Source organism: Adiantum capillus-veneris, chromosome 26 (assembly GCF_014529385.1).
Source record: "Adiantum capillus-veneris isolate H3 chromosome 26, ASM1452938v2, whole genome shotgun sequence".
NCBI lineage: Eukaryota > Viridiplantae > Streptophyta > Polypodiopsida > Polypodiales > Pteridaceae > Adiantum > Adiantum capillus-veneris.
This window is the reverse complement of record NC_140956.1, coordinates 23,482,492-23,508,022: the sequence shown is the minus strand read 5'-3', so window position 1 is coordinate 23,508,022 and position 25,531 is coordinate 23,482,492. Positions and strand designations below refer to the sequence as shown.

The 25,531-nt window shown below is 43.7% G+C and overlaps 1 protein-coding gene across 1 annotated transcript in view; it reads left to right on the top strand.

Annotated features, from left to right (window-relative positions):
- PAG1 (20S proteasome alpha subunit G1) overlaps positions 1-24,665 on the top strand; it is a 95,565-nt gene extending 70,900 nt beyond the window's left edge. The window contains exons 2-11 of the mRNA XM_086501392.1: positions 20,795-20,877; positions 20,971-21,010; positions 21,120-21,203; positions 22,180-22,253; positions 22,341-22,427; positions 22,518-22,602; positions 22,708-22,754; positions 22,979-23,044; positions 23,146-23,236; positions 24,088-24,665. Of these exons, the coding sequence (XP_086357518.1) occupies positions 20,795-20,877; positions 20,971-21,010; positions 21,120-21,203; positions 22,180-22,253; positions 22,341-22,427; positions 22,518-22,602; positions 22,708-22,754; positions 22,979-23,044; positions 23,146-23,236; positions 24,088-24,162 (732 nt within the window). The 3' untranslated portion in view covers positions 24,163-24,665. The remainder of the gene's footprint in view (positions 1-20,794; positions 20,878-20,970; positions 21,011-21,119; positions 21,204-22,179; positions 22,254-22,340; positions 22,428-22,517; positions 22,603-22,707; positions 22,755-22,978; positions 23,045-23,145; positions 23,237-24,087) is intronic.
- Positions 24,666-25,531: the final 866 nt, after the last annotated feature.

The window sequence follows — 25,531 nt, the reverse complement described above, 5'->3', positions numbered from 1 at the left end:
AGAGGAAGCGCTAGCAGAACGAAGAGGAAGAGAGAGAGAGCTCACGTTTTTGGGAAAAACTCAATAAGTGAGTTTTGGGTTTTCCCACTTTTATTATAAGTGACCTTTAAAAAATGTGTCCAGGTTCAATATGTATAAAAATGTACAAAAAGGGGTTAGTTAGGCCTTTAACCCAACACTCATCTGTCAACATATTGTAATGCAAAGAGGGGTCATATCGACTCACAGGCCGTCTTTGACGAGTAGACCGTCTCACCCAATGATCCACATTATCCGACAATGGGTTTACATCGGGTGGCACGACAAAATCATCAACAATGGGCTGCTGTACATCATTTTCAGCACCATTTTCAGCCTTGTTTCTTGGTTGCAAATGCCCTTCAGAGCCTCAATTTGCTGTCCAACATCATCTGGCTTAAACACCACTAGATCATCTACATTTTCAGCCATTTGTGGTGCATCCTGGTGGTTGGTCATGCTGAAATTTCACCCTTTTATGGTCATGCTTTGAGGCACAATTGTTTTGAAGCAGCCTTGCCTCATTAAAAACAACAGCCCGGCTGCGTACAACCCTTTTGAGTTGAGGTAACCAAATCCTGTAACCCATTTCGCCTTCACCATATCCCATGAAGAGGCCTTTAATGGACTTCGCATCTAGTTTACTCCTCACTCAGGTCTAACATGCACAAAAGCTTCGCAACCAAAAATGCGTAAGTGATCATATGAAGCAGGCTTGCCAGACCAAACCTCTTCAGAGATGTCACCTATGAAAGACATGTGAGGGGATCGATTGCATATATGCACTGCAGTTTTCAAAGCTTCTCCCTAAAATCCACGAGAGAGATTAGCTGTGGACAGCATGCATCTCACCCTCTCACAAAGTGTCCTATTGAATCTTTCAGCCACACCATTAGAAGAGGGGCTGTATGGGACTGTAAGCTCCCTCTTAATGTCCAAATTTTCACAAAACTTGTTAAATTCAGCACTTGTGTACTCCCCCCCATTGTCTGTACGCAAGCATTTTAGCTTTCTACCTGTTTGGGTGGTCACAAATGCATGAAATCTCTTAAACGTAGCAAAGGCTTCATCCTTAGACTTAAGCAAATAAACCCAAATTTTCCTAGAATAATCATCAACAAAGGAGACAAAATAACATGCACTACCCATAGACTTAGTAGGCATGCTACATACATCAGAATGTACAAGATCAAGCACACAAGATTTACGAGAGACACCAGAGTAATAAGAACGCTTTACTTGTTTTCCATATTGACATTCATTACAAAAGTCAAGCTTTGTGCCTTTAGCATCAAGCTTGTTCAAAGTACAAAGCTTAGAAAGGCCCTTTTGGCTCATATGGCCAAGTCTCTTGTGCCACAACTCCAGGTGAGAGTTAATTCCAGCCAATGCAATAAACTTGCCCACCATGGCCTTTCCATGCATGCAGTAAAGTGTCCCTTTCTTTGTGCCCTTTACAATCAGCCTTGAGCCTTTGGTCATTTTCCATGATCCTCTCTCAAACAAGATGCTGTAACCATGCATGTCCAATCGACCAACAGAAAGCAGACTCTTCTTGATTCCCGGCTCATATCGAACATCATGCAAGACAAGCTCATTTGTGCCATCTATGGAGAGATGCACAGTGCCAATACCCTCAATGGAACATGCATGATTGTTTCCAAGGTATACATGGCCACTCTTGCCTACATCAAAAGTAGAGAAACACTCCTTGATAGGAGTCACATGAAATGAAGCACCGGAATCAACAATGCAAGTCTGAGACAATGCATCATTGACAGTCAACAAAGCATCAATAAGATCACTCTTGGAGATCTGCATGTCCTGTGAATGAACATTTAGAGAGGCATCAAAGTCATAAGCATCATCATCTCTGACAAAGTGGCACACAAGATGTCCTCTACATCTGACAGCTCCTCAATCACGACACTAGAAGCCACATTGGCCTTCTCTTTGTCCTTTGAGCTATCCTGTGCATTTGCTTTGACTGCCTTCTTCTCTTTCTTTTTGTCTCCGCCATTCTTTTTCCTTTCTAACTCAGCTTTATAGTACCTGCAATCGGGTTTCTTGTGACCTTTCCTGCCACATTGATAGCAAGTCACATCACCCTTGCCTTTGCTTGCATTTCCCCTTTCTTTACTCTTACTCTTACTCCTGTGTGCATAAGCGTTCTTCTTTTCTGTCCTGCCTCTAACCATGTTGGCAGAGCTGCCTCCCTCTCCACTTGCTTTCCTCCTGATTTCTTCATTCAAGATAGAACCCCTAACACCATCAAAGGTCAAATTGGGGTTATTGGAGAATGAAACCACCAAAGTTTCCGATGACTTAGGTAAGGTCATAAGCAAGAAGATAACTTTCAGCTTATCATCGAAAGGGGGCAAGCCAGAATCCTGTAACTGCGACAAAGTACCTGCGAACAATGACAAGTGCTCTGCCGTGCTCTTGGACTCATCTAGTTGCATGCCAACAAGTTTTCGCATCAAGTGCACCTGGTTCACAGGCTTTGTATTTTCATACATTCCCTTTAACTTCTCCCACACATCAAAAGGAGTCGTGAGACCTTTTACATCAATAACGGTCTCATCGGTCATGGCCATTTTAATGTATGTAACGGCCTTCCTGTTCATGCTAACCCATGCTTCATCCGTCATATTCTGTGGCTTCACTTGTTCAAGTGCCCCTTCGCAATCCTTAAGAAATAGGATTCCCTGAATCCTGTCTTTCCAAAGATCAAAACCTGTTCCATCGAACCTCCTAATCTCGAAGAGGTTCTTCACATCCGAAGAAGATGAGGCCATAGTTGCACGAAATAAGAGGGATAATACGCTGAATTTTTGGGCAAAATGCGCAAAAATCGGAGTATAGCCTCACAGAGATGTGCACTACAGCTCCAAATGGTCACAGGAGCAATTTGGGGCAAAATAGGTCGATTTGGGCATAAAATTCAATTTCTGAAATTTATGCACAGGAAATTTCAGCGAGCGAATTTGTGCTCGAAAACAACAAATTTAGTTGTTTTTAGCCTCAGAAGACATACATAAGGCTTATACACAGCCTTTAGAAGCATGTAAGCACAAAAGCCCCAATTTGTAGCATCAAAATTGCATGAAATTGAGCCACAAATGATCATACATCGACAAAATTTGTCAAATGTGCGTAGATTGCATCAATTTGCAGTTCCCCCAATGTAATCGCACCATAAAAACACTTGCAAAAACCTGCATAAATCTGAAATTTGCTTAAAACACCTGTTTTAGAGCTTGTTTTTCAGCAATTTCATCGGGTTTTTGACCTAATTTCAGCCTGTTTTAGATCAATTTCGTTTTAGCAAGTGAAAGAGCACGCGAGGAAGTGCAGAGTGTGTTCAGAGAGAAGTGGCGAAAGCCTGTAGGAGTGGAAGCGCTAGCAGATCGTTGGAGAGAGAGAGAGGGCATGCTTTCTTCAAAGGAGATAAGTGAGTGAGTTTGTAAAAACTCACTATCCCTTTTATTATTGTATAAGGACCAATTTGTAAGTTAGTGGCCAAGTTCAATATGAACTTGGCCAAAGGTTAGTAACCTTTAAAATGTACATTAAAGGGGGCCATTTGGGCCTTTAACCCAACAATATGTCGCTGACGACCTCGACTACGAGGAGGATATGGAGATTCAGCAGGCGAGCACTTCTTGAGTTTGATGATCATTGATCACTCTGGAGTCTAGAGTCTACTCCTCTAGAGTCTACCTACTACCTAGCCCTTTGTACTTTTTGTTATCCTTGAGGCTTGTCCTAAGTTCTTTTTGAGCCCTTGTGGCATGCACTTTTCATTTTGTATCCATCGATGTTTTATTAGCACATTTGTGCCTATATGACTCGTGCTCTTTGGTCTATTTAGTGTAAATTTATGGTCAAAGTGATGCTTTATGTGTGTCGCATGTGTGTAGGTCAATGCCAAAAAGACTTCGGTTTTTTTTGCCGTTCCGACCCCGTCCCCGTTTCCTGACTTTTGCCGTCCCGTCCCCGTTCCCGACCCCGACCCGCCGTCCCATGTAACTATGGTACAGACAACCATGTGGCAACAACGTACGGACATCCCACGTTTCACGGGCATCTGTACGGATTTTCCTACGCAAAAAGAGGGCTGCTTTTTCTACGCTTTGGCTGAAAAATTCCTACGCCAAAACTGCTTTATTTTGAGTTGCTTTATCAAGCAAACCTTGTGAGATGAATGGCATTATTTTTGAATGCTGTTGGGACAGCTTTTGGGGCTTTGCTTTTGGCATCCCTTGTAAAATCTTTAAAAGAGTGGTTTGGGCTCCCACTTCTCAAAGCATCTGGACGTAGTGTCTGAGAGTGAGACCCAATCAGTCCCTTGTACTTTGAGCACATATTTTAATACAAAAAGACATACCGAAAGGGGCTCCAGTCTTTGGGGCCAATACCTCTTGGCACGGAACTCCGCCGGGCCGGTGTTGAATCAATTTTTGAACTGTTTTGAAGTGAATTCCTGTCGTGTCGCAGTAGATTCTTGACATGGACTGTCCAAGTCTGTTACAGTGGTATCAGAGCACGGTCGATTTCTCTTCCACTGGGAAATCCGATCCTTTTTACGCGGCACTTATGGATTCAAGCAAAGGACAATCGACTTCCTCTGCATCCGGAGATGCGGGAAGAAATCACGAAGAAGATTCACACGAGGAATACGGCCCGTCTCGGCTTACTTAGGTGGAGCTTGAAGAAATGGAACATCGGAGATTGGTCGATGATGCGACAAAGCTGATGATGAATTTTGCCAAGGACCCTAAACTTGCAAAAATTTCCTTCGACGAGGTGCACTCACAGTGGCGGCAAACCACGGAGCCACCCCTTAAACCGGCACTGAAGAAACCTCCTACTCCAAGGATGTTTACAGAGCAAGAATTAGATGAGGTGGTTGATGCACGGATTAGCCAGTTTTTTGAGGCGCGGAACAAAGCCAAAAAGTACGACAAAAAGCAGAAGAAAGGCATTGACTTCCTGGGTTATTTGGGTCGTTAGTCTACATTTGCCTCGGCAAGAAAGCAGAAGAAGCATGTGCGATTTGAAGGAGTACCTAGTTCTTCTTCTTCTTTTGATAGTTTTTCTAGCTACTCTCACTCGAGCGAAGAAGACAAAAAAGGGAAAAAGCGAAGCAAAAAGCAACGCTTTGGAAAGGGCAAGAAAAAGGCAAAGAAGTCTAAAGCTCACCCAGTTTTAGGCAGTTCTACAGAGGACTCGTCTTCGGATAGTTCGGACTCTGAAGACAACAGATTTTATGCAAGGAAGAAGAATGTTTATAAAGCCAGCCAGTATGACTTTTTGGAAGATAAAAGCAAGAAAGTCCATGAGTTTGAAGAAGGTGGACAATCTTTTAAATTTGACACGTTTTCTGGATTTTGAGATGCTTTGGCCTTCGTACAACAATTTGACATAGCTTTCTTTGGAGGACATTACTCAGAGCACTCTAAGATTCGGAGGGCTACCTTTTACTTCAAGGGAAATGCTCGAACTTGGTGGTCCACTCGTCTATTGAACAAGAAAGCGCCAGTTAAATGGCTTAAATTTAAGAGGCTTTTTATTTCTTCTTGGTTGACTCGGGAGTACGAATGCTTCTTTTAGTGCTAGGCTTCATTTTGGCTGAGTCTGCCCTTGATCTCCGGAGTCATGACAGAAACTCAGTACGTTGAACTTTGTGTTGATGTATGCTCATGTGTGTGTGTGTGTGTGTGGTGTGTTGTGTTTGGGAGCATATGTTAGTACCTAGTTCTACACCCTCTATTGGGCACTGACGACGTTAGTGGGGATGTCGTGGTATTCAATACTATGCATGATGGAGTTGATGGTTATATTGTACCATGGGTCTATACCTTGCACTTTCCTTTAAGGGTGAATCTTGGCTTATCTTGGATTCATCTAGGTATACAGAGAAGGGCCCAACTATTGTACTTGATGTGAAACTTAAGGGCGAGTCTGTCCCTATTGTATCGGCTTTGGCCGTTTCAAAATTAATGAAATCCAGTCTGTTTTTTACTCGATCTTTTTGAAAGAGTTGAATGATGAGAATAGGACAAATATGTTTGAACTTGAGAAAGAACGCCAAGATTTTCTCAACACTCATGCCGATTGCTTTTCAGAGGGCCTGCCAGGCGAGTTACCACCCGTTCGTCTTGAGGATCATACCATTGATCTGATACCTGGAAGCACACCACCAAACCGGCCACCTTATCGTGTGAGCCGAGCCCAGAATGAAGAGATTATGAACCAAGTGAAAGACCTCTTGGAAAAGGGTCTTGTCCAGCCTAGTACTTCACCGTAGTGCTCTCCAATGTTGTTGGTTTTGAAGAAAGACGGATCTTGGAGAATGTGCATTGATTATAGAGCTTTAAACAAAATCACCATCAAGAACAGATTTCCGATTCCTAGGATCTTGGAAAAGGGTCTTGTCCAACCTAGTACTTCACCGTATTGCTCTCCAGTGTTGTTGGTTTTGAAGAAAGACGGATCTTGGAGAATGTGCATCGATTATAGAGCTCTAAACAAAATCACCATCAAGAACAGATTTCCGATTCCTAGGATCGATGATATTCTTGACCGATTACAGAGATCCTCCTGTTTTAGCAGGATCGACTTGAAGAGCGGATATCATCAGATCCGAATCGCGTCGGGAGATGTCTACAAGACAGCTTTTTGGACGACTTTTGGGTTATTTGAGTTTTTGGTGATGCCTTTTGGCCTAAGCAATGCTCCAACAACATTTAACCGGATGATGGACAAGATTTTTTGACAGTACAGACTATTTGTTGGCACTTTCTTTGACAACATCATTGTTTTCTCCAAGGATGAGGCAGAACATAGAGAACATCTGCTATTGGTCTTTCAGGCATTACGAGATCACAAGTTGGTGATTAATGCGAAGAAAAGTGAATTTTTCCTACCCGAGATACACTTTTTGGGACACATTGTCTCAGCAACAGGAGTGCAGATGGACCCGGCCAAGATAGAGACTATCCCTGATTGGCCCGATTTGAAGATTGTCCATGAAGTTAGAAGCTTCTTGGGCTTATGTTCGCACTACCGTCGGTTCATTAGAAAGTTTGCAGAGGTTGCTTCCCCTTTGCATATCTTGACACAGAAAGGAGTCCCTTTCTCGTCGGGACCCACAGAGGTGATTGCCTTTCGGACATTGAAAGAGAAATTGACTACAGAACCAGTTTTGACATTGAAAGAGAAATTGACTACAGAACCAGTTTTGACTTTGCCGGATTTGCAGAAGTCATTTGAAGTATATTATGATGCTTGTGGTCGTAGTCTTGCAGCGGTATGAATGCAAGAAGGCCATGTCATTGCCTACGAGAGCCGATTTTTCTCAAGGCCGGAATTGACAACACAGATTTATGAGAAAGAGCTTTTGGCGGATATCCATGCTCTTACTTAGTGGCGACATTACCTACTCGATGCGGATTTTACTGTCTTCACAGACCATCAGAGTTTGTCACAAGACGGGCACCATGTGCCAATAGAAAAGAATAGATTGAACAGACTTTTAGCACTTCAATAACAACTGAACTGAGAGAGAGAGACGACACGCGACACCGAGTGGCGGAATTCCATCCCAAAGAGGATTGGCCCCAAATCTTGGCGCCTCTTTCGGTATTTCTTTATATTGCATCAACACAGTACAAGCCGGTACTCCAGACTCTGCACCTTCTCCAGGAAGCATGCGAGAGAATGAGCCCTAACCTCATTTAAAGGCCCTTGGCCTAAAAAGCAGTTATAGTGAAAAGACTTCAAAGTCAAAAGCATCTAATCTAAAAGCAATGCCCAAAAAGCTGCCAGCATAAATCACGGAAATCCGTACAGTTGCCACGTCATCAGCCAACGCAAGACGCGGAAATTTGTATAGCCTGCCACGATTTCTTACTTCTCCACTCGGGAGTAAAATCACCAATCATTGAAACCAGTATTTAAAACCAGAGTCAAACAATTCAAATGGGCACCAAGACAGGTTTAAAACAGTTAACATCCATTTCAAACAAATTTCAAACAATACTTTATCAAACAATGTTCAAAAGTATCTAACTAGGAAACAAGTAGAGAGGTCATTCAGGGTTTTGTTCGTACAACCGAACTTTGAGGACAACAGGCTTGCCCTCTGCATCACGGTGATGGTTCGGTTCCGGACGTGGAGAGTTGCATCATTCTTGTCATGCCAGGGCATGCCCAAGAGAACGTCGCAATTGCCCAACTTCATAATGTGGAAATCGGCTTTTCCTTGATAATCTTGTATAGTCACTGGAAGTGCACCAATGAGCGGTACCAATTTCTGAGTTTGCCCGGTGGCTAGCTCAGCTTTAATTTCTCCACCCTCTGGATGGATGAAGTTCTCCATAGCTCCGGGGTCAAAGAAAATAAGGGCTTTCAAGCCGTTGACTATTTCATAAGCTCTGTATAATTCATTAAAACTCTCGAGGTGTATACCATAAATATCGGGTACTAGTCCAATAGCAGGTCTAGTCTTCTTGGGCGGAGGTGGCCCCGAGGATTTGTCTGACGTGTAAGTAGAAGGTTGCACTGAGAACGTCGAGGCTCGCTCAGGACATGTATTGAACGTATGCCTTGTTTGGAAACATTCGAAGCATCGGCCTTCGTGTAACAAGGCGTCTTGTTGACGTTGTGTCAGACGAGGCCATTGAGGTTGGTTTTCGCGCGATTCCCGAGAATTTGTTCGTTGTTGCCTGGAGTTTTGATTAGTGGCCGGAGGTTCTTTTGTGGTAAACTCCAACTTTCCTTTCATGAGCTTGTAGTCGACCGTGGCATGGTCTATAAGCTCTTGCATGGTGAAGACTTTCTTGGAGAGACAATATTTCTGCAATGGTGATGGTAGTCCAATGGTGTAGCTCTCGCACTGGTCCTCCAAGGGAATGAACTTAAAGGACACCGGAAGGTACACGTCGAGAAACCTTTGGTTATAGTCGTCCATGGTTTTGGTGGCAAGCATTTTCAAGTTGCCCCACTCTGCCAAAATGCGGACTTCAAACATCGAAGTCATGTAACTACGTGCAAAAACTGTCTTGAAAGCTTGCCAGGTCCTTGGAGCATGCGCTTGTGTCGCGATTGAACTCCACCATTGCATAGCATTATCTTTAAGAAATCTTGTTGCTCGAGAAATCTTGGATTCTTTTGTATAGTTCCCTAAAGCATAGTTGTTGTTGAATTGTTGTAGGAATTGCAATGCTTTCTTGCGATCTTTCACCCCGGAAAAAGTGAAAAATTTGATTGTCGTGCCGCCATCTTTAAAATCTTTGGGTTGGTTAGGTGCATATCCCGGGTATGGATAATAAGGGTATCCAAGTTGGCTCCAACCATTGTAGCTTGGTGGCGGTGGGGGCAATGGTGGTGGCAAAGGCGGTTGCACTGGATCAGGGTCAAATGGCTGCACCATATTCTTGAAAACTCCCCCGATCGGAACAGACGGCTGAGAAGGTTGCTGGTTGGAAGCTCTTGTACTTTCTGGTGCCGGAGGAGGAGGTACCACCTGGGGCATTAGAGGGGGTAACATGTAGCTCAAAAATTGTTGAAAACTTTGCAGCATCGGAAGATTCTGCTGAGGATACCGCGAAAGAATGTCGTGAAGCTCGTTGAGCAGAAACTGCAAATATTCTATTGAATCCATGAATTCCAAATCTTGGGTTCTTTATGACTTATGCCGTGTAAGACACAGCGATGAAGACGGGAGCGCGCCTGATGCGCAATGAAGTAAGGGTGGGAGTGGCTAATAAGTCCGTGTTGCAGGGTGAAGATACCTCGAAGAAAATCCAAAAGTCTCTGGTTTGCTCTGTCTGCTCTTTTGTGGGACCGGTATGCTTTCAGAAAAGCACACGCTTGATGCTCTGATACCACTGTTTCAAGATGGCACCACGTGCCAATAGAAAAGAACAGATTGAACAGACTTTTAGCACTTCAATAACAATTGAACTGAGAGAGAGAGACGACACGCGACACGGAGTGGCGGAATTCCACCCCAGAGAGTATTGGCCCCAAACCTTGGCTCCCCTTTCGGTATTTCTTTACGAGCCGGTACTCCAGACTCTGCACCTTCTGCAGGAAGCATGCCAGAGAATGAGCCCTAACCTCATATTTAAAGGCCCTTGGCCTAAAAAGAAGTTATAGTGAAAAGCCTTCAAACTCAAAAGAATCTGGTCTAAAAGCAATGCCCAAAAAGCTGCCAACGTAAATCACAGAAATCCGTACAGCTGCCACTGCTTGAGCCAATGCAAAACGCAGAAATCCATATAGCCTGCCACGTCAGCAGCCATCGTATTTTTCGGAAATCTGCCACATCATCAACAGCTACACAATTTTAGGAAATCTGTTGTTCCTTCTTCTGTTGCTTCTGCTTCTTCTAGGGTTTAGGCTCCTCGACCGATAGCTCCGTTCTTCAGTAGGTCGACACGTCAGCAGTTTGTTACAGAGTTTACGCTACTTCTTGTCACAGAAGCAGCTATCGGAAAAGCAGATGCGGTGGGCGAACATCTTGTCACAATTTCACTTCCCATCTTGTCACAATTTCACTTCCAGATTGTCTATGTGCAGGGACAGAAGAACTTGGTGGCAGATGCTTTTTCTCGGAAGCCGTTGGTTCTGGCTATTTCCGCGATACATCATAGGAGCTTCAAGGATATGGTCGATCAATATGCCACAGATACAGATTTTGCAGATATGTTCACTCGGATACGTAATGGGGAGGTAGTAGCGGGATATTCCATTCGGGATGGCTACTTGATGAGAAAAACGATGTTGTGCGTTACACAACCATTAAGGGAAAAGGTTCTAACCGAATGCCACTGTCCACCTTTTACAGGTCACCACGGCATTGCTACCACCTTGAAAGGTGTGGAGAGATACTTCTTTTGGCCGGGACTTAAGAAGGATGTGGACTATTTTGTACGCAGTTGCTTAATATGCCAAAAGGTCAAGTTTGACAGGCATAAAGCACAAGGATTGTTACAGTCTTTACCCATACCCACCCGCCCCTGGGAAAGTATTGCAATGGACTTCATTTTTGATCTCCCGAGAACACAAAGTGGGCACGATGGTATGTGGACTGCTATTGACAGATTTAGTAAGCAAGCTCATTTCATTCCAGTGAAGAAAACAGTCAAGCCGGATCACTTAGCGAGACTGTTTGTGGCCGAGATCTTCAGATTATATGGCATGCCTGAGACGATTGTCTCCGACAGAGACCCCAGATTCACGAGTTTGTTTTCAAAGGCAATTTGGGAGAACATTGGCATGTGGTTGCAGTTTTCGTCATCGTTCCACCCGTAGATTGACGGGCAATCAGAGATTTCTAATTCAGTGGTACTAGATTTATTGAAGTCTTACATTTCGGATTAGAAGACTCGATGGGAAAAGTATTTACCTTTGGTGGAATTTTCCTACAATAACACGATACACTCTTCGATGGGGAAGGTGCCATTTGAGATTATTGAAGGTGCTTCGAAGGTTCCACCCTTGCTAAGCCCGAAAGATGACATTTTTGAAGCCGACGAGTACTTGCGTGACTTGGACACGGCTTTTGCCAAGGTCCGCGAGGCTTTGCAGAAGACTCAATGGGAAAAGTATTTACCTTTGGTGGAATTTGCTTACAATAACACGATACACTCTTCCACGGGGAAGGCGCCATTTGAGATTATTGAAGGTGCTACGAAGGTTCCACCCTTCCTAAGCACGAAAGATAAGATTTTTGAAGCGGACGAGCACACGCGTGACTTGGACACGGCTTTTGCCAAGGTCTGCGAGGCTTTGCAGAAATCTCAAGAAAGACAGAAAAAGGCAGCAGATCGCCATTGTGGCGATTTGAAATTGAACGAGAACGATTGGGTTCTCTTACGTTTTCAGAAGGCACGCTTGAGAAAGAAAAAGGGAAAGGAGAGGCTTTTTCCAAAGCTTAGTATGCGATACTATGGATCTTTCCAAATTTTCGAAAAGATAAATGATGTCTCCTTTAGACTGAAGCTGCCCGATACTTGGAGAATTCACAATGCTTTTTATGTGAGTCTCTTGAAGCCTTTTAAAGGCGATGTGCCAGAAGATGGGGAGCCTGATGAGCAACCCCAAGTGGAAGAAAACGAGGACATCCTTGTTCCAGAACAGATATTGGCACATAAAGACATAAAGATTAAGGGTAAAGCGATTAGGCGGTTCTTGGTTAAATTCAAGAACTATCCTGCATTGGATGCGAAGTGGATGGAGGAGGAGGACGTAGCAGATACTCCTCATATTGTGAATCATTACCTTCAAGCATTTGGTTTAGCATAGTCTATTCTAAATGGAACCCCAAACTCAGCTTGGGCGGAATCTGGTGCAACGGTATGCACAAAGGGGAGTCTCTCCGCTCCTTTGTCAACAGATTGCCTCGATTTTTGATACTAAAGTCACTGATGTCTCTTTTGAGTTTCAGGGATACTGTGAGCTGACAGTATTCTGTTGTATGACTTTATGAACTGGAATTCCCGATAATATGATATTAATTTGTTCTTGACTTGTTTGAGTGCAGGAACTAATAGACGAAATGATTGGAGCATTTCGGTCTGAAAGATCTCGATAGACGTGATTGCAATTAATCGGGCATCTATGAGGTCCCGAGTGGATCTAGATGCGATTGCTAAATACGTTGCCGATTAATCATGGTCTGAGATCCGAATGAATTTTGAATGTGATTTGTCATGTGATGTCAAGTGATGTCCTGTGATGTGACCGTCGATTGGTACATGTGCTAGATGTGTGTTCCTAGTGCGCCGGTACTAACTGTCAGTGTCCGCTAAGACAGTTTATGGCCTTTGTCTGTTTTGCAGGCGTAATCGAGGGTGATTACAATGCGTTCAAGAGGGGGGTATGTCACAAACCTGTGATGTGGTAGCTAGTACACACACACACACACACACACCCTCCCCTTGGCATGGAACAATCTCGGAAAATGCTGACGTGGCACTGCCGTACGGACTCCCGCACATCGCGGCACATTTTGCGGAAAAACAATACGGACAGCCGCGTGGCAAGAGCGTACAGACATCCCGCGTTTCATGGACAGCTGTACGGATTTTCCTACGCAGAAAGGGGGCTGCTTTTTCTATGCTATGGCTGAAAAATTCCTACGCCAAAATTGCTTTATTTTGAGTTGCTTTATCAAGCAAACCTTGTGAGATGAATGGCATTATTTTTTAATGCTTTTGGGACAACTTTTGAGGCACTGCTTTTGGCATCCTTGTAAAACCTTTAAAAGAGTGGTTTGGGCTCCCACTTCTTAGAGCATCTGGACGCACAGTCTGAGAGTGAGACCCAATCACTCCCTTGTACTTTAAGCACAGATTTTAATAAAAAAAGAAATACTGAAAGGGGCACCATTCTTTGGGGCCAATACCTCTTGGCCCGGAACTCCGCCGGGCCGGTGTTGAATCAATTTGTGAACTGTTTTGAAGTTAATTCTTGTCGTGTCGCGGTAGATTCTTGACTTGGAGTGTACAAGTCTGTTACACTGAAAGATAAGGGTGCTCGGAGGTTTTTCCAAGGCTTGCTTGTCAACGAAAGGGGATGCACGCTACATGCGAATGCGAATGCAGAAGAGGGTTATGGGTCCTTTCTCCAACTTCTCTATATCCGCAGACAAGGCAAGCAAATCTTGGTATTCAAGATCTGGATTTTCGTGTATATGATGTCAAAGACCTATATAGCGATGAAGATGAGAGCGTACTCGATGTGCGATGGACGAAGGGTGGGAGTGCCTACTAAGTCTGGGGCACGGACACGAAGCTTTCTTCATAAAAAAAAACTGAGTGAGGTTCTTTGGGTTCTCGGTTTTGCTTGGGTTCTCGATTCTACTTGGTTCTCGGTGCTTCCCTTGAGTTCGCAAAGCCAAAGCACACACACAACTCTGATACCAATGTCAGGTGCAGCGGAAGCGTTTTAAGGATTTAGCTCGGATCTAATTTCCGCACAAACACAAGGTTACTTTACCTCACTTGAAAAGAGAAACTGAACTGAACACAATGAAGGAGTGTCACGTGCACATCTAACCCTTGTGCATGTGGACAAGCTACTTCAGGTCTAGGGTTCAGGTCAGCTTAGGAAGTGTGTTCTGGCACCTTTGTGATGCTGTGCGGAGGCCGTGCATGTCCAGGCACTTAAAAGTAGTTGCATATCCTCTGGTTGCACACAACATGATCATTAACATTACAATCAGTACCCATCATGAGCATTTTATAGTGCACATAATCCATTTTTCCTATTTTATCCATTTTTCACTTATTAATAATAAGTGACTTTGTTGGGAAACTGGGAAGGGCAACTTTGCTAAGCAAATATAAATAAAAACCTAGCGCTAGCACTTTCTGGCAGAAGAGGCAGCAGAAGTTCCTACAACTTGCAGTGCACCTTCTCAGCAAGAGTGGCTGATTGGCCTAGCGTTTTCAGCCAATAGATCCTTTGGCGCTTCCATCACCAGATAAGCCCTGGCGTTTTGCAGATCGGAGATCCAGCCTGGTGTTTTTGCAGATAGCATCAGCGTTTGCAGTTTCCCGGTGATAGATCAGCCCCTAGCATCATCGTCTTCAGTTTTCAGCATTTAGACCCGCAAGATCAGCCCCTAGCCTCGCAGATCTCACCTACCCGCAACAGATCCTCGCTGCACCGTCGGATCAGCGAACGTTTTCAGATTCAGCCCGCTGTTTCAGCATCTGCGTTTTCAGCGCATCGTTGTCGCGTCATCGCCATCGACGTTCTCGCCGAAACAGTGCCAGAATTCAGCAGTTAGCAGATTTGCTGAATCCAGCCCCTAGCGTTTTCAGATTTCAGCCCGTCATCATTGTTGTCGATATCGTCGGCAAGTCCATTGCATCTAGTCCATTGTACCAGATTTGTGCAATCAATAGCATAGACCTTTCTCGCCATAGAGAGGGGGGCCTTGGAGGAGGGTTTGACAACCGTCTGGTGTCGTATTCTTTTCTCTCTCTCTCAGTACCTTCATTGACAGTGTCATTCACTTTGTTTGTGATCATTTGCACTCTCTCACTAAAGGAACGGAAGGCTCTCCCTTCCGTAATTAAAAAGAACCCTTAAGCACAGTTCGAAGCACTCATCTTGAGCAAAGTTCAACATTCACTTCCGTTGCACCTTACATTGGTATCAGAGCTTTGGCAGTGCTCTGTATCACTCAAGGAAAGAACCACAAGAATTTTTTTACTTGTTGCAGTCGCACGTAATCCAAGTCCACTCGGACGTGTCGATTCCTAATCATGTTTTTGAAGAGTGACAGGTAACCCAAGAAAGAAGGGCTTGTCTGGCCTCCCCTTTTTTCCTCTTGTCACTCATTGGGAGCGGACCGTGCACTTAGCGGCCGACCAATCAGCACAAGGTCGCCAAGGGGTGCGCCCGCAGGGAAGAGTTGAGCTCGGGTAAGAGAAAAGCCTTCTCTAACACAGATTGCAGGCTAAAGACCTCAAGAACCTCAAGAACTCAAGAACCTCAAGAACCCAAGAACCACAACAACCCAAGTTCCTCGTGAACTTAAGTACCCAAGATCTTAGTGTATGGTCATCACCCGAAGTGGAATGGATACTTTGCGTGGAGGTGATGAGCATGGAGGTGGCAAAGAAGAATTTTCCCCACCGGGAGGTTTTTCCGACCCTCCCCCTTCCCTATCGACACCGAGGGTTGCACCAAATCCTATGGAGGCTTTGGTCAAGACGATGATGGACATGATGCTACAACAAGAGGTGCAACGCGCCACCTTTGATCGCGAGCGCGAGCAAGCGAGCTTGGCAGGCGAAGAAAGAAGGATAGCCTTGGAGCATGAGCGTGAGCACGTGCACATGGCGGCCAAAGAAAGACGAGCAGCCTTGGAATTAGAAAGATGAGAAGGATAGCCTTGGAGCATAAGCGTGAGTACGTGCGTATAGCGGCTGAAGAAAGACAAGCGGCCTTGGAATTAGAACGTGAGGCACAGAGAGACCAACGCATACAAGAGTTGGTCCTACTGGTTCTCACCTCGAAGCTCGAGCCACTCAAGGACGTGGGCTAATCATCAGGTAGCACAAGTTGAGAAGCAGATTTCAACAACCTCGTCACAGAGAAGTAGACATTCAGTATGACGGTAAGATGGATGCTAATGTTATTCATTCTTGGTTGCATCTATTTAATGCTTATTTTGCGACAACTAAGAAAACAGGGAATAACAAAGTTTTAACGGCAGCCATGTATCTTGCCGGTGTCACAAACTAGGTGACGTGGCATGGCCCTGGGCAGAGGAAACACCAAACACACACACACACCTTCTCTGGCAGGCAGTTCCGTGAATTGCGTTGCAGGGTTGACGTGGCAGCAGTGTACGGACCCCCGCAATTTGCGGCGCAAAATTCGGCGGAAAACACGGAGGGTTGACGTGGCAAAGAAAAACGTACGGAAAGGCAACTTTTTGGCTACGCTGAATCCTTCGCAAGTCTTGGCCTAAGCTTCTGTCTTGGGCTGAGAAGCTTTTGAAAACTTGCTTTATTTGTAAGTGGATTTTTAAAGAGAGAAGCTTTTGATTATTAAGCTTTTGGGGCTCTGCTTTTGGCATCCTTTGTAAACCTTTATAAATGTGGCTTGGGCTCCCACATTTGAGAGCATCTGGACGCAGAGTCTGAGAGTGAGACCCTCCCACTCCCTTGTACTTTGAGCACAGATTTAATACAAAAAGAAATACCGAAGGGGGCGCAGTCTTTGGGGCCAATATCTCTAGGCACGGAACTCCGCCAGGCCGTGTCGAATCAATTGTGAACTGTGAACTGTTTTGAAGTGAATCTTTGCTGTGTCGTGGTAGAATCTTGACTTGGAGTGTCCAAGTTTGTTACAGTGGTATCAGAGCACGGTCGATTTCTCTTCTACCGGGAAATTCGATCCTTTTCTCGCGACACTTATGGATTCAAACAGAGATCAGTCGACTTCCTTTGCATCTGGGGATGCGGGAAGAGATCACGAAGAAGATTCTCACGAGGAGTATGGCCCGCCTCGGCCTACTCAGGCGGAGATTGAAGAGATGAAGCATCGACAATTGGTTGGCTATGCGACAAAGATGATGATCAATATTGCTAAGGATCCCAAATCTGCAAAATTTTTGACGCCTTTCAGTGGCGGAAGGCCACAAAACCACCCCTCAAACCGGCACTCAAGAAACCTCTGACTCCAAGGATGTTTACAGAGCAAGAATTAGAAGAGGTGGTTGATACACGGATTACCGAGCTTTTTGACGCAACCAACAAAGCCAAAAGGCACGAGAAAAAGCAAAAGAAAAGAACTGACTTCCCGGGTTATTTGGGTCGTCAATCTGCTTTTGCCTCGGCAAGAAAGCAGAAAAAGCGTGTCAGATTTGAAGGAGTATCCAATACTTCTTCTTCTTCTTCTAACAGTTCTTCTAGCTTTTCCGACTTGAGCGAAGAAGACAGAAAAGGGAAAAAGCGAAGCAAAAAGCAAAGCTTCGGCAAGGGCAAGAAAAAGGCAAAGAAGCCTAAGTTTTGCCCTGTTTCTGACAGTTCTACAGAGGACTCGTCTTTAGATAGTTCGGACTCCGATGATCACAGCTTTTATGCAGAGAAGAAGAATTTCTATAAAGCCAACGAGGACGACTTTCGGGAGGATAAAAGCAAGAAAGTTCGAGAATTTAAAGAAGGTGGACAATCAATTAAATTTGATACTTTTTCTTGATTTCGAGATGCTTTGAGGGCTTTGGCCTTCATACAGCAATTTGATATAGCTTTCTTTGGAGGGCATTACTTAGTGCACTTCAAGATTCAGAGGACTACCTCTTACTTCAAGGGAAATGCTCGAACATGGTGGTCTACCTTTCTCTTGGACAAGAAAGCGCCAGTTAAATGGCTGAAATCTAAAAGGCTTTTTATTTCTTCTTGGTTGACTCGGGAGTACGAACGTGACATACGAACTGCTTGGAACCATCTTCGGATGACCAAGAAAGATACCTTGGACGCATATTGCGAGAGATTTTGGAGCTCTTTTCTACCCCCTTCTTCATTTAAGAAGATCTTGTTTAAAGAGTTGAATGATGAGAATAGGACAAATATGTTTGAACTTGATAAAGAAGCCAAGATTTTCTCCACACTCATGCCGATTGCTTTTCAGAGGGCCTGCCAGGCGAGTTACCACCCGCTTGTCCTGAGAATCATACCATTGATCTGATACCTGGAAGCACACCACCGAACCGGCCACCTTATCGTGTGAGCCGATGTCACAAATGTGATGACGTGGCTGCACACACACACACCCTTTCAGCATGGACAGCCCTCGCGAAAATCCCTGGCAAATGCTGACTTGGCGCTGCAGTACGGCAGACCCGTGAAAAGCGATGGAAAATGTGGAACCGTATAGGCTGATGACGTGGCAGGCAACGTACGGAAATCCTGTTGTTTTCTCTACGCAGGGCTGGTTACACTGATTTTTGGCTTTTGCTTTATTCTGCGCAAGTTGAATAGAGAGAGAGAGAGAGAGAGAGAGAGAGAGAGAGAGAGAGAGAGAGAGAGAGAGAGAGAGAGAGAGAGAGCTTTATTTTGAAGGCCTTGCTTTAATTTACAAGCAAGAGAGAGAGAAAGAGCCTTGCTTTTAATTTTTTTAAAAGGCTATTAGTTTCCAGCTTTTGGGGCTTTGCTTTTGGCATCCTTTGCACTCTTTAAATACGTGAGCAGGCCTCTCACAACTCAGAGCATCTGGACGCAGAGTCTGAGTGTGAGCGCCTGTCCGCACTCTTGTACTTTGAACTCAGATTAATACAAAAAGAAATACCGAAAGGGGCGCCAGTCTTTGGGGCCAATATCTCTATGCACGGAACTCTGCCGGGCCAGTGTCGAATAAATTGTGAACTGTGAACTGTTTTAAAGTGGTTATTTGGTGCTGTTGCGGTAGATTCTTGACTTGGAATGTCCAAGTCTGCTACAGTGGTATGAGAGCACGGCCAATTTCTCTTCTACGGGAAATCCGATCCCTTATTTTTTTTTCCGCGGCACCTATGGCTTCAGGCAAAGATCAATCGACTCCCTCTGCATCCGAGATGCGGGAAGGGATCACAACGAAGATTTCGGCAAGGAGTATAGCCCGCCTCGGCCTACTCAGGCGGAGGGTCGAGAGATGAAGCGTTAACGATTGATCGGCGACGCAACAAAGATGATGCTTAATTTTGCCAAGGACCCAAAAATGGCAAAATATATGAGCAAGACCTCTTTGGAGGAGGTGCACACGCAGTGGCAGAAAACCACAACACCACCCCCAAAACCCGCTCTTAAGAAACCTCCTACTCCCAAGAAGTATACAGAGAAGGAATTAGAAGAGGTGGTTGATGCATGAATTGCTCAGCTTTTTGATGCGCAGAACAAAGGTGAAAATCACGGCAAAAAGCAGAAGAAAGGCACTGGCTTCGCGGGTTATTTGGGCTGTCAGTTGACATTTGAAAAGGCAAAGAAACAGAAGAAGCGTGTTCGATTTGAAGGAGTGCCCAATTCCTCTTCTTCTTCTTTTGACAGTTCTTCTAGCTCATCTGACTCGAGCGAAGAAGACCGAAAAGCCAAAAAGCGAAGCAAAAAGCAACGCTTCGGAAAGGGCAAGAAAAAGGCAAATAAATCTAAATCTCGCCCCGTGAGTGACAGTTCTACAGAGGACTTGTCTACAGACAGTTCAGACTCTGACGACAACAACTTTTATGCAAAGAAGAAGAATTTTTATAAAGCCAACCAGTATGACTTTCTGGAAGACAAAAGCAAGAAAGTCCGAGAGTTTAAGGAAGGTGGACAGTCACTTAAATTTGACACTTACAGGGCCTTCAGCTACAGGGCATGAGAGGGGTGCAGAGCATGTGCCAGGACATCTCAGAGTGAGTTCCAGTTGAGTGGCTCACGCCCCTCGAGCCAGTAGCACCCCGGTGGATGGGAGCCTTCACACGACTGGAGGTTCTCATCTCAGTCAGGGCCTGCTCAGAGACTGTCCCAGCCCTTTTCTTCGAGCTTCAGGGTGGGAGACGCCTTCAGCGAGTTGTAGTAGAGGTATCACAGGTAGCAGAGTGCTGTTTTCAGAGGATCTGAGTAGTGGGCATCTGTGGGAGGACCTGTGTCATAGAACTTGACCCAGCAGCTCTTGAGTCTGGACATTGGAGACTGTGGGCTTGAAAGTGTTGTCCACTGGCACGAGTACAGTGGGATCCTGGTGAGTGGCTATGGAGGGATCCCTTCTCTTCTGCAGACCACCCAGGAGTCCCGTTCTTTCAGTACATTGTTCGATTGGGACGTCATATACTAGCCATACCTTTCTTTCTGAACACGTATAGGACACTTCGTACCTTTCCGCCTTGATTTGAAGCATTGGTGTGTTCGCTTATCTATCACGTGACAAATAAAGCACAAAATACATGTCATCATGTTGTGCCGTGTACCCTATCGTATGTGTATCGTATGGTAATCATTCAGCAAAGTACTTCCACGAAGGCTTCCGATATTCCGGGGCCAAACACTTTGTCTCTTACAGTGTGGATTTGAATAGTGGTGGTCCATATAATACTGTACATCTATGTCAGCATGGGGTTGATGTCACTCGCCATGCTGGATATTGTTTTGCCAATTTGTGATGTATGTACCAAATCTCGTTTTTAACAGTTCTACTGAACTTTCATGCCTCTGTTTTTTTTTTTGAGTTTTTTTTTTTTTTTTGTTTGTTTTTCCTTAACCTGATTGATTATGCACTTCTGCAGTACGATCTTTCAGTAACAACCTTCTCACCAGATGGACGCGTGTTTCAAATTGAGTATGCAAACAAGGCTGTTGATAATAGCGGGTAAACATCCTGTCTGTCTCGTCAAGTGCAGTGGAGAGTTTCAGCACAAGTTTTTTGTAAGTATAGTCGATAACATTCTTCTATTCTTTGCAGGACATCAGTGGGCATAAAGTGCAAGGATGGAGTAGTCCTGGTACTAAAAACTTTTCATTTGTTTGTTCATGTAAATTCCTGTTTTTTTTCATGCAGTCAGTGTACAGTGTTTCTGGTGTTTCATTATGTTTTTGGAGGGGACTGGTTAGGGTGTAGAGAAATTGATTGCTTCCAAAATGCTTCTGGAGGGATCAAATCGACGGATACATGCTGTCCATCGGCACGCTGGAATGGTAAATTGGTCTTGCCTTGATTGCAAGTTCTCTTATGGCATCTGTTAACTTAATTACATAGGTACTTTTGACATTAGATTGAACTCAAGCTCTGCTGCATATTTTAATATTCCACATTCTTCTTCTCCATTTCTAAGGTAGAATCTTGTATTGCATTTGTCGTGTCAGTGGTGAAGATGTAGCTTAAGGTTAATCAGGTTCCCAGCTATTTTGTTCAAGTTATCTCCAAGGAACGGTTATTTTGTTTTTCTACCATTTTTTGTTTTAAACAGATAATGCGATGCAATATTTAGGTCTTGCATCGTTGTCCTTTTAACTCTGTGCTTCTTGATTTGGTGTTTTATGCAAATGTTGTAACCAGTTTGTAAGTTCAGACTTTTTGATGTTTCTAAGATATACATGCATATGTTTTAAATCAGAATCCTCTGATTTTAGCAGGTTGCAAGCATATATGTAGACTCCTGAACTTATGGGTTAATGATTAAACGCTATTTGGACTGTATACCGGTCATTCACTATTGTCTGGTAGTGCAAAATAGGATGACCTTTGGCCTGAGCAGATTTGTGGTGAGGAGCAGGAAAAGGTGTTCAAATTCCAAACCAGCCACTTCGAAGTGCAGTTATTTTGATTTTGGCTCAGAAAAGAAGATGATTAGAATGGGGGATGTGGCTATTTCATATAAAACAATAATCGTAACAAGCAGGTCTTAGGGGTGTGGAAAACGTGTTTATTATCAAGGGAGAGGAAAATAAAGTACTAGTATGGAAAGAGCAATGGGTAACCATCATTATGGCCTAGTTGATGGTTGATGATTGTGGTTATGTGATATGAATGTAAGAGGTCATTATGGCATCATTCATGCAACTTGTTTGTTTGAGCCAGGCAATGGCAGGGGTGGTTGATGATCGTGGTTATGTGATATGAATGTAAGAGGTCATTATGGCATGATTCATGCAACTTGTTTGTTTGATCCAGGCAATGGCAGGGTTAGCCGCTGATGGCAGGCAAATTGTGTCACGTGCTCGTTCAGAAGCTAACAGCTATTTAAGGTCTTCCTTGATAATTTGCAAGCGATGGCTAATCATTCTTGAGATTTGGGTAGCTTTAAGGTACTTACACTGGTTCGCTGACACCAGTAACTACGGAGACGAAATTCCTATCAAAGAGCTTTGTGATCGCGTAGCCAGCTATGTGCATCTCTGCACTCTTTATTGGTGGTTAAGGTTTTCTCCTTGCATGTGCCTCTTACCGCTTTAAATACATTTCAAGTTTTCTGTATGACTTCTCAAGCTCACTGGCACAAGTTTGTGTAGACCGTTTGGAACAGCAGCTCTGCTTGGTGGTTATGATCGGGATGGGCCACAGCTTTACATGATTGAACCATCCGGTGTTGCTTATGTAATGCATATCATTTGCTCAACCAGGACTTACGTTAGTTATTACAGCATGCCAACTTACGTATTTTGGGGCAGTTGCTGAATGTTTTCCTGTTGTGATGCACAGAGGTATTTTGGGGCAGCTGTCGGAAAAGGAAGACAGGCTGCAAAGACGTATGTTGAGTGGGTTTTGCACTTGGGGATGTTGTAGTATGTAGTCAGTATTATGGGAGATGTTATTTGATTTTGTGAATGACGGCAATTATTATGTAAATTGCACTTTCTTTATAGTAAATTTGGGCTTTTCCTGGATTCATAGGCATAAATTACCAGAAATTGCTATAGCTAATAGCTACATGGACCAGGACTCATGTTTGCCAATTGTGTGTTTTGGACAGAGAGATCGAGAAACTCAAATTGTCAGAAATGACATGCAGAGAAGGTGTTATTGAAGTGGCAAAAATGTGAGCTGTACTTGGAAGGTTCCAGTTTAGGATGATCTCCCGATATAAAATTTCAGTTATTCTGTACGTCCTTATCTTACATACTACTGCTATGTTTACAGAATATACAGCGTCCATGATGAAGCAAAAGACAAGGCCTTTGAGTTGGAGATGAGCTGGATATGTGATGAGTCAAAACGTGAGCATCAACGGGTTAGTAAACAACAGAAAACTATTGGTAAACTAGAGGAATGCAGTGCTGTGGTTATGCTGATACATGTGTGCATGTTATTTTTGTCAATCATCTTATCCCTGTTTCTTTGTTTCAGCTCACTGCTTGTATGTTTAAGTTTTTACACCTTTGAATGGTTTATTAACAGTAACAAGAAACGTTTCATTCGTTTCACCGTTTCATCTTTTCGAGGCGTTTTGTATTGTTTCGGTTCGAAAAATGCCAAGACGAAACACATTTCTAGAGGCTGTATGCAACGTAATATTTAGGAGTCTAGTAGGTGGATACATCCTATGGACATGGTCACACAAGTGAAATATATTATTGCACATCACACACTACATGGATAATTTTGAATTTTGAAAATTAGACTTTTTTTGAACCTGAGAAACGTGTTTCAATCCCCTGTTTCGAGTTTGTCTCGAAATGTTTCAAGCGTTTTGTGTTTTGTTTCGTTTTGAGGGAGCAACCGCATTTTAGTGTGACACTGTTTATTAGAAGTACTGTTATGTTAGAGGAGATGTATCTAGAGCCTTTCCATGGTTATAAAGCCTCATGTGATTGTTGCTGAAATTAGAGAACAAGATGACAGATTTTGGGGGCGATCCGTAAAGTCCATTGGAGAACTGTTTTGCTTAATGTTTAAGGAGCTCAGCATGTTCGTTTCAATATTTTTCTGGTTTTTTGAAGGTGCCATAGCTTAGATGGCACTTGGGGCATGCCTAGTGACAGTAAAAAGTCTTGTGATATTGTTTGGTGCTATTGAAAATCTCGGTTGCTTTTGTATTGGCTCTTCAAGGATTTAATATTTTGTTGTTTGCTTGTATCACAGGTTCCGGCTGAACTCCTTGAACAAGCCAAGGCTGTAGCTAAAGCTGCCTTGGAGGAAGACATGGATGCAGATTAGCATGGAATGAAAATGATGAAAATTCATTAACTTCATCATTCTGAACGATTAGCATTTTGTTTGCACAACGGTTTCCACGCAGGGCGTCCCCACCTTGGGAAGCTGCTGGGAGTGGTGCACTATGTTGAAAGAACGAAAGACTTTTATGGGAGCGAAGCCCAGAAGAATATACCATTTTCACAGTATTTCTCGAGGATAGGGAATATCATTTTTAACTTCTGAATGGGGTATATCTACCAAAGCAAATTTTGCCCATGGCAGGCGTAGTAGTGAAAGTCATTAAAGTTATAATACCAGATTTGAGTTGATTTGGATAAATAGTGACATAGGGTGGGTGAAGAGATGGATTATTGATGCTTTTGGTTTCTGCCCATCATTGGGGTACTGACTTATCTGCTCATTATCTCGACCACGACTAATGATCCTGTGTTTGGCAGTAGCAGGCTGAGTCTGAATTCAAGGTCTCTATGTTGTGAGTGCCTTTATAGGTGCCTTTCAGCCCATTCTTTGGTTTATAATTTGACTAGGTTGATATATTACAGTGGTCAATTATTTCCTGTGCTACTTTAGTAGCTCCTTGCCCATGCTTTCCATTTTAGGCTTCAGCTTCTTAGCCCAAGGGCAAGAGTATTGAAGCCTCTCTTTCCCCACAAGTGTCATGGAAATTCCTTGATTATAGTGGCTCCAATCTGCCCAAGTGTGTAGATGCTTTGACATTTGGTGGTAGTGAATCAAGATTTAAAAAATAACTTTGGATAAGATAAATCCAGGGAGGGTAGAGGCAAATGATAAGCAAAGCCAAAGTACCCTCAATCTAAGCATACAAAGCGTGTCTTGAAATTGTAGTGGTGTCTCCTTGTTATGAAAATATGAAGGCTAAGAGCCGAGTTGGCTTTCTTTTAATATTCGGAAGGTAATTGGTCTATCCATCTATGATGCTCTTTAGATGCTTCATATGCGTGCATCTTCTATTTGTTTTGTGTAGCGATGCAAGATATGGTAAAAGCATGCATCATCATCCAATCACAACAAGGCAGATGTTGGTTAGGACTAAATGGCATAAATTCTTTATAGGTGTATCGAAGCGCTAGATGGCAATGAAAGTAAAAATAAATAAATTGCTTAGTGATTTACATTTGGACTCGGACCATCATACCCTACTCGAACTTGCTTTACATGGTTGAATGCATTTTTTTATCCACTCCACCATTGTAGCCATCCAACATAGCTACAATGCAGAAAAATCTTTTCATGTATACACATAACGTACACTACAAGTTTGAGAGTTAATATCATACCCTACGTGAGTGCTCATTTTCTCATCATATCAAGCTTGCTTTTTTTACATTATAGCTTGAACCATTGTCAA